The 13,645-nt window shown below is 39.2% G+C and overlaps 1 protein-coding gene across 1 annotated transcript; it reads left to right on the plus strand.

The window, feature by feature from the left end:
* Positions 1-1,379: 1,379 nt before the first annotated feature.
* On the plus strand, positions 1,380-2,062 carry LOC149234489 (uncharacterized). Its single transcript, XM_089461185.1, has 2 exons — positions 1,380-1,776; positions 1,867-2,062. Exons 1-2 carry the CDS (start codon positions 1,388-1,390, stop codon positions 1,967-1,969), a joined length of 492 nt encoding a protein of 163 aa, XP_089317311.1. The 5' UTR covers positions 1,380-1,387; the 3' UTR covers positions 1,970-2,062.
* Positions 2,063-13,645: the final 11,583 nt, after the last annotated feature.

Genomic DNA, 13,645 nt, shown 5'->3' on the forward strand with positions numbered 1-13,645 from the left:
CAGGACCTTACCTTCGCCAAGACCTTACTGGGTGGGTTGACCTGCCAGCCAGGACCTTACCAAGGATTGCTCACTCATGCATACAGGTGAGTGAGAACCCGCTGAATTGGCATTTGCGTGCGTTTCGTTTGATCGCTACTTTCACCCTTCGAAGGGTAGATCAAGGTCCTCTCAATACTTCTATATATTGAATGAAATCTCAAGCTGAAGATGAACGGATGATTGCAAAGATCAGATCCTATTAGGCGCTACCGCCCTACTAAGGAGCCCGCCTCTCACGAGTCTGAAATCCTTCCTTTCCCATTGTTCCATCCAACTACGATTCTAAGAAGGCTAGTGAAACCACACACTATATGGTTCCGTTGAACCATCCCTTTGTATATGGTTCCGTTCCATACTTAGTTCAACTTCCAACTACGATAGCTAGTGAGTGAATGAAACTCTATATTGCTCTATATGGTTCTATTGAGCTCGACTTTAGCCAGACAGCCCTCATCCTGATATCGTTCATTATCATGTTGACACCGCAGCTATCATATATAGTCGATTACTAAGTTGACGAATACGAACCAGCCTTAAGATATAAGTCATTGTGATCTTCCACCATACCATGTTGACACAGCTACCATAATATTCTTTCTATTATGATCCCATCTTCTATAATGATGATACAATTTAGGCACCTTCAGCAGCAGCCACTAGAACTCTTAGCAGCACTTGCGCTACGAATTAGTGGCAACCATTGGGCATATACCTAGATATTTAGGGGAGGAAAGGCATGATCGCGCTTTACACAAGCACGAGCTTCCAAGAGCTGCTGGCTATGAAAGTAGCTTACCCAGGATACGAACAAAAGGACTACTGGTTCGCCTAGAACAGGAGTGGGTCTCCCAAAGGAGTAGAAAAACTCAGTGAAAAGTATGTTGAAGACCAGATGCCCTAACGCCATAACAATCATATGTCACAGCACGGCTAGAAGGCCAAAATGACATTTACCAAAAACAAGGACACGACGGAATCACCGAATGGAGATACTCCCATCAGCCGCTAGACCAGGCAGAGATACGGAAGCACCCTTTAGCTCGGACCCATACCCATTTACAGGCCTATAGGAGATTAGTACAGGCACTCATATCTCCGCTTCATCTACCCTGAGGCAGACACAGTTGAGCTACCGGAACTTCGAAAGAGATCGTGTCACCTATCTATAGGGGAGGGTCGCCAATACATGTGCGCCCTCCCCGCCACGTCAGTTTACCACGCGTCAACCCACATGGCTCCGGTACGACACCTGTCCACCGTGGAGCTGGCCGTGTGGGCTATCACCTCGCGTCTTAAAACACCTCCTTCGCGCCATTTACTAGGTTGGTCTGGGCTCATTTCTGCGATGTTCCATTTTCCCTTTGTCTTTCTGCTCGGGGCCGGTTGTTGGGCGAAGCCCCCCGCCGAAGATGGCGCGGGACGGCCCTATAACCTGCGCGCATGGTGGTTAGAACGTGTGTTGGGGGAATGCTGTGTTCGGTCGACAGGGTTTGTATTGTTGCGCGCAGAGTCGTTTATTCGTGTGCTGGTGCGAAGGTTTGATGGAGTTTCTGGGTTTCTGGCTGGGACAGCGGTTCTGCTTTTCTTGTGCTTTTCCGCCTGGATTTCTTGGTCGTTCTGGAATGCAAGTTGTTTAACATGGAATGCCGGTTGTTTAGCATTTCTCTGGTGGTGGTCTTATTCGGCGATTTTGTTGTTTGGGGAGGAGTCGGTCGCCATTCTACTGAGCTTGAGGTAACATAGGATTTTTCTGTTTTGCTCTGCTGTTTTTGTTGTTTTTCTGATCTCTAATGGCTTCTAATGGCTTTTTTCTTCCTGTTGCAGGTGTTGCAGGTGTGGAAAAGGACGTTGCAGGTGTGGAGAAGGTCTGGCGAGCTGTGGGGAAGGTGGGGGAGGTCGGCGACCATCCATGGCCTGTAACCGGTAGGATTTTTAATCCTACCAGCTTTACTCTGTGTTTTTCAACACAAGCATCTCTAACAGGATATTTTGTGAACTTTCTATGGCATTTTATGGCAGTATTTTGAGCATTTTTTTGAGGGTTTAGGGTTTTAGGCATTCTATGGCATTTTTGCTGTTTTAGGGTTTAGGGTTTTAGGCATTCTATGGCATTCTGTTTTTGCTGTTTTGCTGTTTTAGCCTGTTTTAGCCCTCAAAACGCTCTGTAGCTGCTCTCCCCTGACTTGCATAGCCGGCCCCGAGCAGAAAGACAAAGGGAAAATGGAACATCGCAGAAATGAGCCCAGACCAACTTTCGAAACTCTCTGTAGCTGCTCTCAATTGCCTTGTTACTGTGTTTGCTTTATAGATAAAAACGCTGCATTTTTATTGTCCCTGCTATTGTATCTTTTTCATTTGGTATATGAGGGTTTCTCTTTGCTTTCATAGAGTTCTGAGTGCTCTGCATCATGCTATTGTTTGTTTTATATTTGGCTACTCGAAGGGGAAGGCTCTTCTAAAGCCTCACTAAACCCTTACGAAGCTTCTTCGCAGACCTGCTACTCAGGTTGCTCTCTTGGCTACAATGTTGTAGTTATGTATTTCTAGCCAAGAGCCTAGTAATTTCCTTGTCGGTAAATTATTGGTATTTTTAATCTCCTTTCTGGAAGTGAGACTTGTCAAGCAGCCTCGGCCCTTGTAGACATTCTGTATAAGTTATATGTTTTTTTCTAAAGGACTTTGTATGGAAGCCGTGGACATTTTACGGCCTTAATCACAGTTATACTGTTAATTTATTTATGGTTTCTTGAAGTCATAACTGTTATCTTGTTTCCTTCTATGAAAGTCTTATTCCAAATTTTACACACAGGTTGCATTCTCTATTATTTAAATTGACTTGTAAGCATTTCTCTGGATACTGTTTGAACGCTACTATTCTTGATTTACTCAGTGTAGAATATTATGATTTCCTTATGCTGTAAAACCTTGCATACTGCTAAGTTTTTGAGATCGTTTTCACTTGTGACGATGCATCTCTATTTGAAGGTTATTTTGTTTTTACAGCTGATGAGTTTATAAGTTAAGAAATGGGTAGGGTTTACTGTTTTATGAACAGAGCTTCTGCTCTTTTATTTCCTCTTAATATCGCTCAGCTTTTACTAGCGAACTTTATAGGATTAAATCCTTGTCAGGGTTTTGTTAGAGTTTTGTCAGGGTTTTGTTAGAGTTTCCTTGTCAGGGTTTTGTTAGAGTTGAAATGCCCGATAATGCATGCAGAGAGATTGACCGTTCTTCATGAAGAAATAGGTTCGATATCTGCTTGAGTCGGAGTGTTGGTGTTTTCAACCTGTAACTCCAGTGTCTCTCAGTAGTTATGTCTTCGGTCAGGTCTTGAGTGGGCATATCAATTTGGAACAATTTCTGTTTTTTACACCTATGACCTGGAGCATATTTTTCATCACAATTATAGGAGAGTCCATTTCTTTGGTGGTCTGCCATTTGTGTTGGAGACAACCTTTGTACTTCCAAGGGATGTGTAGGAATTGTGCTAAGTTGGAATATTTGATTCTGCAAACAGATTTCTATGCACTTTTGAAACTTTTCTTCCTAGTTGCTTGGGGAACAGGGATATAAGGAGTGCAGAGCTATCGGGAGAGGAGAATGTGTTGATAATAGTGATATATTTGTAGGGTGCTGGTGTCCATTGTAGCTGTTGAATTGTCTAGATTGTGTACCTCTGAATGTAAATTTCTTGTAATATGTGAAAAGAATATTGAATCAAAACCCTCCTTGACCCGTATATAGCACATGACCTACTGAAATTTTAAATTTATGGAGTCGGTATAATCTCTATTCCAAAAAACATAATTATTGTTGCTTAGTTGCCATGCATTAGATACTGTGAACACTCTTATCAAGAGCCAATTCAATCCCTTTAAGAATGGCATGTGCTTCTGCCTGATTGTTGATCTTTCCTAAGGTTCATTCAAATTTTAAACTTTATTTATCTCCAGCGTTGATGACAAGACCCACAATTGCAGTTACCCTGGATTTCCTTTCGGTACACTGATTTCCTTTGAATCTCTCTTATTTTTGCAATGCCTAGTTTTGTGCAGGGAAGTTTAAATTACAGGAAAGCTTAACATGCTATAGATTTTGAGCTCTGAAGCAATTTTGTGGGATTTTTGTATACCTACTGCTTTGGAATTTCCTTCTTACATGTATTAGAGGCAATTCATAATTTTTTCTGTACCGTAATACACTGTTATAGATCAATATTAACTCCAGAACTCATAAGTGTAAAAAGGGATCTAAAGAAACAGAGACATGATTCTCTTGATGCTTAAAAGATCCCATCTTAAGATGGGTCTACGCTGGTTTATATTTTGTAGATTTATAAATTATTGTAATTTTATTTTTATTTAGTTTTTATAATAATTTAGCTATTTTTAATTTTCCATTTTTACTCCAATTCTTTTTTCCCCCTCTAAGAAGGCTGTTGTAACTTTGCGTCAATTATAACAATTCATTAGTTAACCAAACAGTTGTCATATGTTCACTCATATTGTCAAACAATTGATCTACTCATGAAGGAAAATGAAAAAGGTGAATAGGTGCTTAGAAAAGAATTAATGACTAAGCCACAATTCGTCATATAGCTGATTAGGTTACTCTGCACCCAAATTTCTCTATCTTTTGGAAAGTTGATGTAACAAGATGGAACAATATGATTCTCATAGTTGTTCATCAACTGATTTGATTAATTTAGATACTTCCATCATTTTTACTGACACATATAAAAACACATGCTCTCTATAAGTTGGGCATACTCCACGGTGGACAGGTGTCGTACCAGAACCATGTGGGTTGACGCGTGGTAAACTGACGTGGCGGGGAGGGCGCACATGTATTGGCGACCCTCCCCTAGGTGATTGATAAAAATCATAACTATGTTCTTTATTGTATTTCTAGTTTCCAGCAATGTAAAGTTCTTATTCATTCTAATTCAATCAATAACATGCTAAGTATAGAGTTCCTTACTACTAGTGCCTCATACATTAGAAGCGAGCAGGAGGTGTTTCTAATTGTGAGTGTAGACTTCTATTGAGTGTTAAGTGATTGTAAACTTGCCCAGCACTGTCATCACATTATAACGGTCCACTTATTGGAGCCATAAGTGAGTTTAGAGCTTTGTACAGTGCGCACAGAATAACTTATAGAAATAGTTTTATCATAATTAATATTTTACAGAAAGACATATTCCATTGAAAATTTCTTATCAACACACAGTTAGGTTGCCACAAGAAATCACTACTAGGTTGTAAGCCAAAATGTTGCTGTGCCAAGAAAAAGATACAATCCATCCAAAATCCACATCATAATGTGGTTAGAACCGAAAACATATGACACCCCTATTCTTTATGGCCCTGAGAATCTTGAGTGCCAAAACTCCCCGAGTTACCTTCTTGAGCCAGGTAGGTTGGCCTACCAGGCTGATTAGGAAATGGTTGATTGTTGCCATATGATTGATTCCAATTTGCAGCTTCCAACCATGGAGGTATTGAGTACCCATACCTCACATTTGCACTACTGACCCCTGCATTAAGTGGAGGTGTGTAATGAGCATACAGAGAATTGACACCAGCTCTGGTAGGAACAAGGCAAGTGGGTAAACCCTCGGTTTGATAGTGGGGCACTTGAATGTTTATGAGATCTTGGAATAATGGTGTATTATCTGCAATGGAGTCCAATGAGTTTGAAATAATCCTAGTTTCATCAGCTATTCTTGTATCGTTGATCATCCCTTGTTCCTTTTCAAGCATTTGTTGTGCCTTTCATTTTTCCTTTTCTTGTCTTGCCATTTGCTTTTGTTGGTCCTTAACTTGCCTTGCTTTATCTCTTTCAATCCTTTCTTCTGCTCGCTGTTGTGCTGCAACAATCCTTGCTGCCTTCTTCTCCTTGACCATATCCTTCTTTTTCTGTTTTAATTCTTGCATTTCAAGTTTCTTTTTTTCTGACTCAACTAACAGGTTTATATAGTCCTCTGAGGTGAGTAGCTGTGAGCTTCGGCCCAGACAAAGACTACCCAGTGCACCTTGCGTTTTTCTCATTGATACTCTCTCTACTGGTAGCTTTAGGAACCGTCCAAGTGTCTTCTCCACCCCTTCCACCTGCATGTCATTGCTTGGTACTTCCCTTTCAGTATCTGTTGGAACTGATTGAACCATATCATTATCTTCATTTGATGCCTCATTATGTCCTTCATCTTCTTCCATTGATCTATTGTCCACAAAAAAATGAACAATTTCACTGTTCAATTCTGCTGGTTGTGAGGGCATGTTCATGCTTTCTTCATTGGTTGCTGAGACACTATGTGCATTCAAATTGATCATTGCTTCTGCTAGCCATGAAGGTGGGGTTACTTGGCTTGGCAATGTCAATTGGTCATTGTCAACTGCATGTTCAACAATATCATTAGCAATATCAGCAACAGGAATTTGATGTTCTTGAGTTGGTGGAACAATCTCCATGTTACTAGGAATTTGTTCATTGTTATATTGTGTTTCACATACAGTTTCATCATCTTCAGCATATAACTGTCCTTGAGACAGGGAAATCATATTACCAGCTGCAACAACATCATCTTGGTCATCTTCTTCTTGCACTTCAACACATGTTTGGACATTCCCTTCTTCCTGACCATCCACATGAAACGCTTGGCTACAACCAGTATCATGCATAAGAGCATCATAGTTCAGTGGCCAGATTCCTGTCCTCCTAAAGCCAGCCTTGATATTTGATGGTGTCAAAGCCCTTTTAAAAGCTTTACTTGCAAGCTCTGCTAGCTCAAACCTTTTCACCTCAACCCCTGGATTCTTTGCCATCCATGCAGCACGCTCCGACCTGAAATAGTTCTTGAAAGGGCCAAACACACTAACATCAAGGGGTTGCAGCCTATGAGTGGTATGAGCGGGCAATGTCAACAGGTCGATGCCTAAATTGTTTGCTTCCTCAATTGTTTGTACAGCCATGTGGCTCCCATGGCCATCTAATATCAAAAGGTGTCTGTTATTAGGCGAGACGCCACCTAGTACCGATGCAGCAAAGTGAAAAAGCCAACTTAGAAACAGTTCTTTAGTCATCCATGCATGGGGATGTGCAGCCATGCATGCACCTGGTTCACAGTTCTGTATATAGTTTTTCAATTGATTTTTACCTTTGAATAGATAAAATCCTGGGATTGAAGTACCAATTGCATTAACACAACATAAAATAGTTATCCACTTCCTGCTCTTGGGCAAAATCTTTGGCACATTTCGGCTCCCTCTCTTGGCAATTACCCGCATGCCACAATTCCTCCCTGCCTGTAAACCTGTTTCATCACAGTTCCATATATGGTCTGCTCCATAAGAATGTTTATCATAAGCACTAGAAAGTGTGTCATAGAATTTTTGCACAACTGCAGGGCGCAAATTTAATGCTCTGTCTCTGTCAAGGCCCTCAGCAGTACGCAATACAAGTTCTGGATGCCTTTTTTTAAACCCAAACCACCATGATTTACCAGGAAACCCATCTTTGAATGGGTTTGGCCTCCCTTGACAGATTTGAGCAACTGTTGATTTGAGTTGTATCAACTCTAGCCCATGTCCCAGTTGGGCCATCTCTTTACACCACTCAACCACCTCGGCCTCCTCATCCTCAGTCATAACTGTAAGAGGCCCTCTACGTTTTGTATGAGTCAGTCCATTTATCCAATAATGTATTGACGAGGGAGGAATACCATGTTTTTTTGCAGATGCCCAAACTGAGTATCCATTAAACTCTATGTCGTCAATTGCAACTAACATTTGTTCTTTTGTCCATCCTCTTATAGCACTGATCTTTTTAGTTGAGCTTGCCCCTTGGACTGTTGTTGATGGTGGTTCTGTGGCTGATGGTGTGTTAACATCAGCGGCTGTCACATGGTCATCTACAACAATGTTCCCTGGTGCATTGCTGGCATCGACATCAGCTGGCCTGTCATCATCAGACGATGTGCATCGCAGCTGCGCACCCTTGTCACTCTCCTGCCACTTCTCCTTGTACGAGCAGAGTAACTTCCTTTTGCCATAGATGCAACAACCTATAAAATTATTGCATGCATTTAGACATTTGAATATATGTTAAATTATGCTTTATTACTTCTGCAAAAATTACTTTTCCTCTATTACAGGAAATTATCAAAACATTTTGGATACAGAGCTTGTTACAGGAAATTATCAAATGTGAAGGAGATACGTGCTACTAAAATAGTTACACTTCCTCCATACAAATATGTTATTTTCAATTTTTATTAGGCTAAAAAGAAGTGTGGGTGGGGAACTGATTGTCAGTTTGCTCACTCAGAAGAAGAACTTCAAAAGGGTCAGCAAGTATTTTCTATTTTTGGTCAGAAACTAGAAACAATTTATGGCAATGCAATAAGTTCCAACATTTATGACGAGGTAAATAATTATAAAATCAAGTTGTCCATGCATTATGAGAAAAAGGGAACCTATTCAAATGGGTTGAAGTGCAAATTTTCCCATGGACACAATGAGCTTAGGCCTTTAGGTCACAGATTCATGCAACAATTTGTCCTAACAAAGCATTTTTTTTCAACGTTGTCAAAGAAAGACTCAATTTGTTGATTTTGTCCTGATAGAGCATTTGTTTTCAGCTGTCAAAGAAAGACTCAGTTTTTTGATATTTTACAAGGATCAAATTTGTAACTTTTTTGGCCATGAATATTTCACTGAGATTGTGTGTTGAATTTCAATTTGATAAGAGATGAAATATTTCAGAACAAATATTATTCTATAGTTGCTAACAATTTGAGGATATTTAATGCTATTCCTAATTTGTTCTACATTTTTGGAATTAAAAAATCTTGGTCTTTGATTCCTTCTACTTGTTTACCCATGATCAAATTCTATTACCAATTGAAAATTATGTTACCCACATTTTTCATTTTTTCAGTAAGGACAAAACATTTTGGATACAGAGCTTGTTACATTATGATTCTATGGTCTCCCAGGTGTCATAGACAATTGGTTTTACTTCAGTTTAATTGAGTTTCATTGCAGTCATTTATTTTTTATATTTTTTCATATAATTTATTTACTTATTTTGAATATTGTGAAGAACAATCTCTGCTCCAAGATTTCTCTCCATTATCTGTGACTTAATTTACAGTGCTAAATTATGTAAATCCCCATTCCTTTGGTCCAACTTTTACAACTCCGTATGGCTCGGGCTCTCCATACCCTAAGGTCTCGAGCTCAACGAGGTGAAAAGATATGAAGGCCAATAAGACTGTCATCTGCTATGTTACTTATAATTGTGTTTTCTCATTATCTAAAATCTTACAGTCATCTAATCCAATAAAGAGAAATGGTCATCTGCTCGGGCTTCCATTCTAAGAAACCATTCCCCAGTTCTATGGTCCATTCATCAGTAGTATAAATTCACTTATTTGCAGTCTTTCGACTCAATATCAAAATGTTTGCTTTCTCAATAGCTTCATGCTTCTGAAAATATGTGAAAAATATGTGAAAAATTACTAAGTTTATCAGAGTCATTAAAGTTACAATTCGTTTTTGTTCTATGTTTTAACTCATCCATGTTCACTCGGATCTTGTCACTTCTGAATTGCCCAAAATCGGATGGTTCACACTAGGAGTACAGTTTGACATCGGCTGGCATTCTTTCTTTTACAATAACCTTTCCTTCTTTCTGACAGGAGGTCTTATAATAATATAGTTGTCGACCAGTAAAGTAAGTCAAGCAAGCCAGTTCCGTAGCTGTCCAACGGGCAAAGGCTTCTTTCTTTAGAGTGCTGCTCGCCCCCTTCTTCATTCATTCATTTAGGCCCGACTAGGAGTGGATCCAGGGAACCTGGCTCGGGAACAGCTTCTTACTAGTAGGGGCTAATCACAGTAAGAGAGTCCAATCTCTGAAATAGAGCTTAGTCTCTCCCCATAGTAGTATACTAGTAAAAGGCGTAGATTGTGACTTGATCCAATAGAGTCAGAACACCTTTATATCTAAAAGAAATGGTGCTCGATGAAACGATCCAGATTCCACACTATGCTGTGGGCTGGGGGGGAGAGCTGCTCTGCGAAGCTAGGCGTTCAGTGTTCTTATGGAGGAACCATAGAACCCAAGCCATAATAATCGCTCAATTCCTGTAAGCTAAGGTTCAAGGTTCAATTCCTGTTAGGTAAACAAGCTATCACTCAATTCCTGTAAGCTAAGGTTCAAGGTTCAATTCCTGTTAGGTAAACAAGCTATCGCTCAATTCCTGTAAGCTAAGGTTCAAGGTTCAATTCCTGTAAGCTAAGGTTCAAGGTTCAATTCCTGTTAGGTAAACAAGCTATGACTACAGTACTAGCACGACATACGTAACATTTGGACATACGTAACATTTGTGATATGTAAGTTGTAATCCCTATGAAGTTGATGATCGAATAATTCGTGTAAGCTAACCTTCAATTCCTGTAAGGTAAGCAACCTGTGACATTGATTAGATGGATACGACTGTATTCGATAGCTTAACTCTATAAGCTAGAACACATACATAAACTCTGTATAAAAAAGGTTAACTGTCACCACCCTATGGACAGAACTGTAATGTAAGAAATCTGATAAATGAATGGAAAGAACTGTAATGTAAGAAATCTGATAAATGAAAACAATGAAAACAGAACTGTAAGAAGAATGAGTTGTAATTCATATAACTGACTTGAATATATTGGCTACTGTTTTGTGATGTTGTCTTGAAGTTTGCTGAATAGTTTGAAAGCATAAGATGCAACTTCAACAGTGGGTGGACTTCTTTTATAGTTTTGGGGACTTGATTTTAATTGGTGGACATGGATGCACTTGGATTGCAATGGCTTCATTTTGAATGTGTGGTATGGATTTAATTTGCTGTGATCTAATGGTTGGGAATTGTTTATTTGTTGATCCATGTGCTTTGATCTGTTTTAATGAGAAATAGAGTGAGTTGGGTGTCATTTATTGCAGTTATTGGGTCTGGGTGTCATTTATTGAACAAAGTGGATTTAATTGTTATTGGGTTGGGTGTCATTTATTGAACAAATTGGATTTAATTGTTATTGGGTTGGGTGTCATTTATTGAACATAGGGTGTTTAGTTGTTGAACAACACAGCAGTTATGGCTGACATACATTCCTTTTGTTATGTGCAGGTAGGCATATTTATTTGGGATGCAAAGTTGCAGTTCTGATGAGTGGGGGTTGAAGTGACTGCTGTTTTGTACTTCTGGAATAGACCAGTTTGGAAGCCTTTATGGCTCTAGCTGTTTTCTACTTGGGTCAATATGTTTTGCAATATTAAATAGTTAAATACTATTTATGGACAGTTGTGGGCCCAGTCAATATATGGGTGATTTTTGGACATAATTTAAAACTTATTTATACATAATGTTATTTATTTCTGTTTAAATTTTGGTTTCAAAAGTCTTAATCACTGGTGGTTTGGTGGGACCAGTATTATATCAACTACTGGTCCCTGCACAATATTAGGAATCTCTCCCCTACTTACTTTTTCTACTGAACCAAGCAATCGAACCTACCAAGCCATCAAACCCATACTGCTTATATCAGCAAGAGAAAGAATACCCGCACAGTAGGACCTCTATCTATATACTATCCACCTTAGCTAACTGATCCGCTTAAGCTAGTACATTTCAGAATAGGAATACTTATTTATTCCCGCCCACCCAATAAGTCAATTAGGATAACCGAGCCTCTTCTGATCAACTGGGATTGGTTCGGTTACCTAAGATTGGTGGGGCATGAAGCGTAATACTAAGCCTTACGAATGAGGCTTGCTGGGGCAATGGTGAAAGGAGAAAATGAACCCAAAAGAGCCTATGAATGGCAGACATATAATCGTACATTAAGTTATTTCCCATTTTCTTCCCCAGCGTTGCGCGCTTTTTGAGGAGAAATCGTCGAAACCCCGAAAATGAGCTATCCCGTTGGTCGAGCCTGCTTGCGCAACCTCATTTTAACCTATTTTTGGCAGGCATAATTACGTACATGAAGCGATTTCAATGATTCTCCTCAGAGACATGTTTGTCGAAATGTGGGAGAAATGTTTGTCGAAATACGAGTATTTCTATCCCCGAAGTGCAGAATAGGGTTATTCCCATCCTTCTCCTTCATCGATTATTCCATAAAGAACGTATCATGCGATTCAAATCCCTCTTCAAATGAAAGACGAATATGATGGTCTCACTGAGTGGCAATGAGGTCATTAGGAACGTGTGCTCACAGGAACACATGCACAGTCCCAAGAATGCATGTGCATACATAGGTGTCTAGTTTTGGTAAGGCTTGAGATACCAACCAAGACACGAGCTCAACATATCTTAACAACACCCATATGCTCCATGAACACACATGTTTTAGGAACACAAAAACATTCATGATAAGAGTTTTTATTTATGTGCTCTTGGCCCCATTTTTTTATCATATTGCGACCATTCAATTTTTGCTTGGGATACACTGAGCAAAGTTGTTACTTATTAAACAATCTCAAGACCCAAATCAACACAATACCTCATCATTGGACGCTAGAGAAGAATTTTAATATTTTATTTATTTATTTTTTTAATTGGTTTAAATTGTAAAAATTAAACAAAAGTAAACCCTAAACATAACCATTGTATTGCACGGAAATTGGTTAATATGGAACCTAATTAGAAGCCAAATCCACCATTGTCAAGCCAAAATTTAAAACAACCAAAATTGAACCAAGAACAACGAAATTCAAATGATGAAATTGATGCATACTAAACTACATTGAGGTCACCAATAGAATATCTAAAAAACACAAGAGATTCGTCATGAGTGTCTTTTGCAAATTCATTAAAATGAATTGTGTCATCCATCTCCAATTCCCAAATCTAGTTAACCAATATGTCTAATTATAGGGCTAGAATGTATGGAAACTATAGAAATGGTCTAAATAGAGACCAAATTAGAGACCTCAATATTATCAAGCAAGATTTGTTGACTTCATTTGTTTACCTAAGAAACAACCAACCTTCACTAGTTGACAAAAAGCTCACCTTTATAGATAGGTGCACTGACCAACCATTTTTAGACAATTGGATGGATAGGTGCTTTATGGTATTATATAAACCTCCATATAATTATAGGGAGTTACCTCTATTATTCTTGACAAAGCTATGGGGTATGTTTAAGATATAACTCCATGCCAACTACTTCGACATGGGAGAATTTCACGGGGTGGGACATGGGTCTACATAAGATAGAAAAAAAATCTAGGAGCATCTTAGCACTGGGTCCCCATACACTTAGATAAAGGCCTAAGCCCCCTACCCAACATCTTCTGGTTATAGATAGAATTGTTGAGACCTAGAAAACACTAGTCATATTGACTCACATGCTAGTGCGTCGTGGAATCTTAGTGGAATATATGCACAAGGAGTTTCCAATTTCTAATGTTGTAGGTGGAGTTGTACCATTTAACTCTACAAGTGGGCTTGACTAGCAGAGGCCACATGGAGGCTCAACTGATTCTCATAGATGTATTAGCTATGAGAAGACTTGTCAACAATTACCGAAATACATGTAAGATAAATCCTTGG

Source organism: Pinus tabuliformis, chromosome 8, assembly GCF_031772625.1.
Source record: "Pinus tabuliformis cultivar Carrire ecotype Pingquan chromosome 8, CPIR1, whole genome shotgun sequence".
Classification (NCBI taxonomy): domain Eukaryota; kingdom Viridiplantae; phylum Streptophyta; class Pinopsida; order Pinales; family Pinaceae; genus Pinus; species Pinus tabuliformis.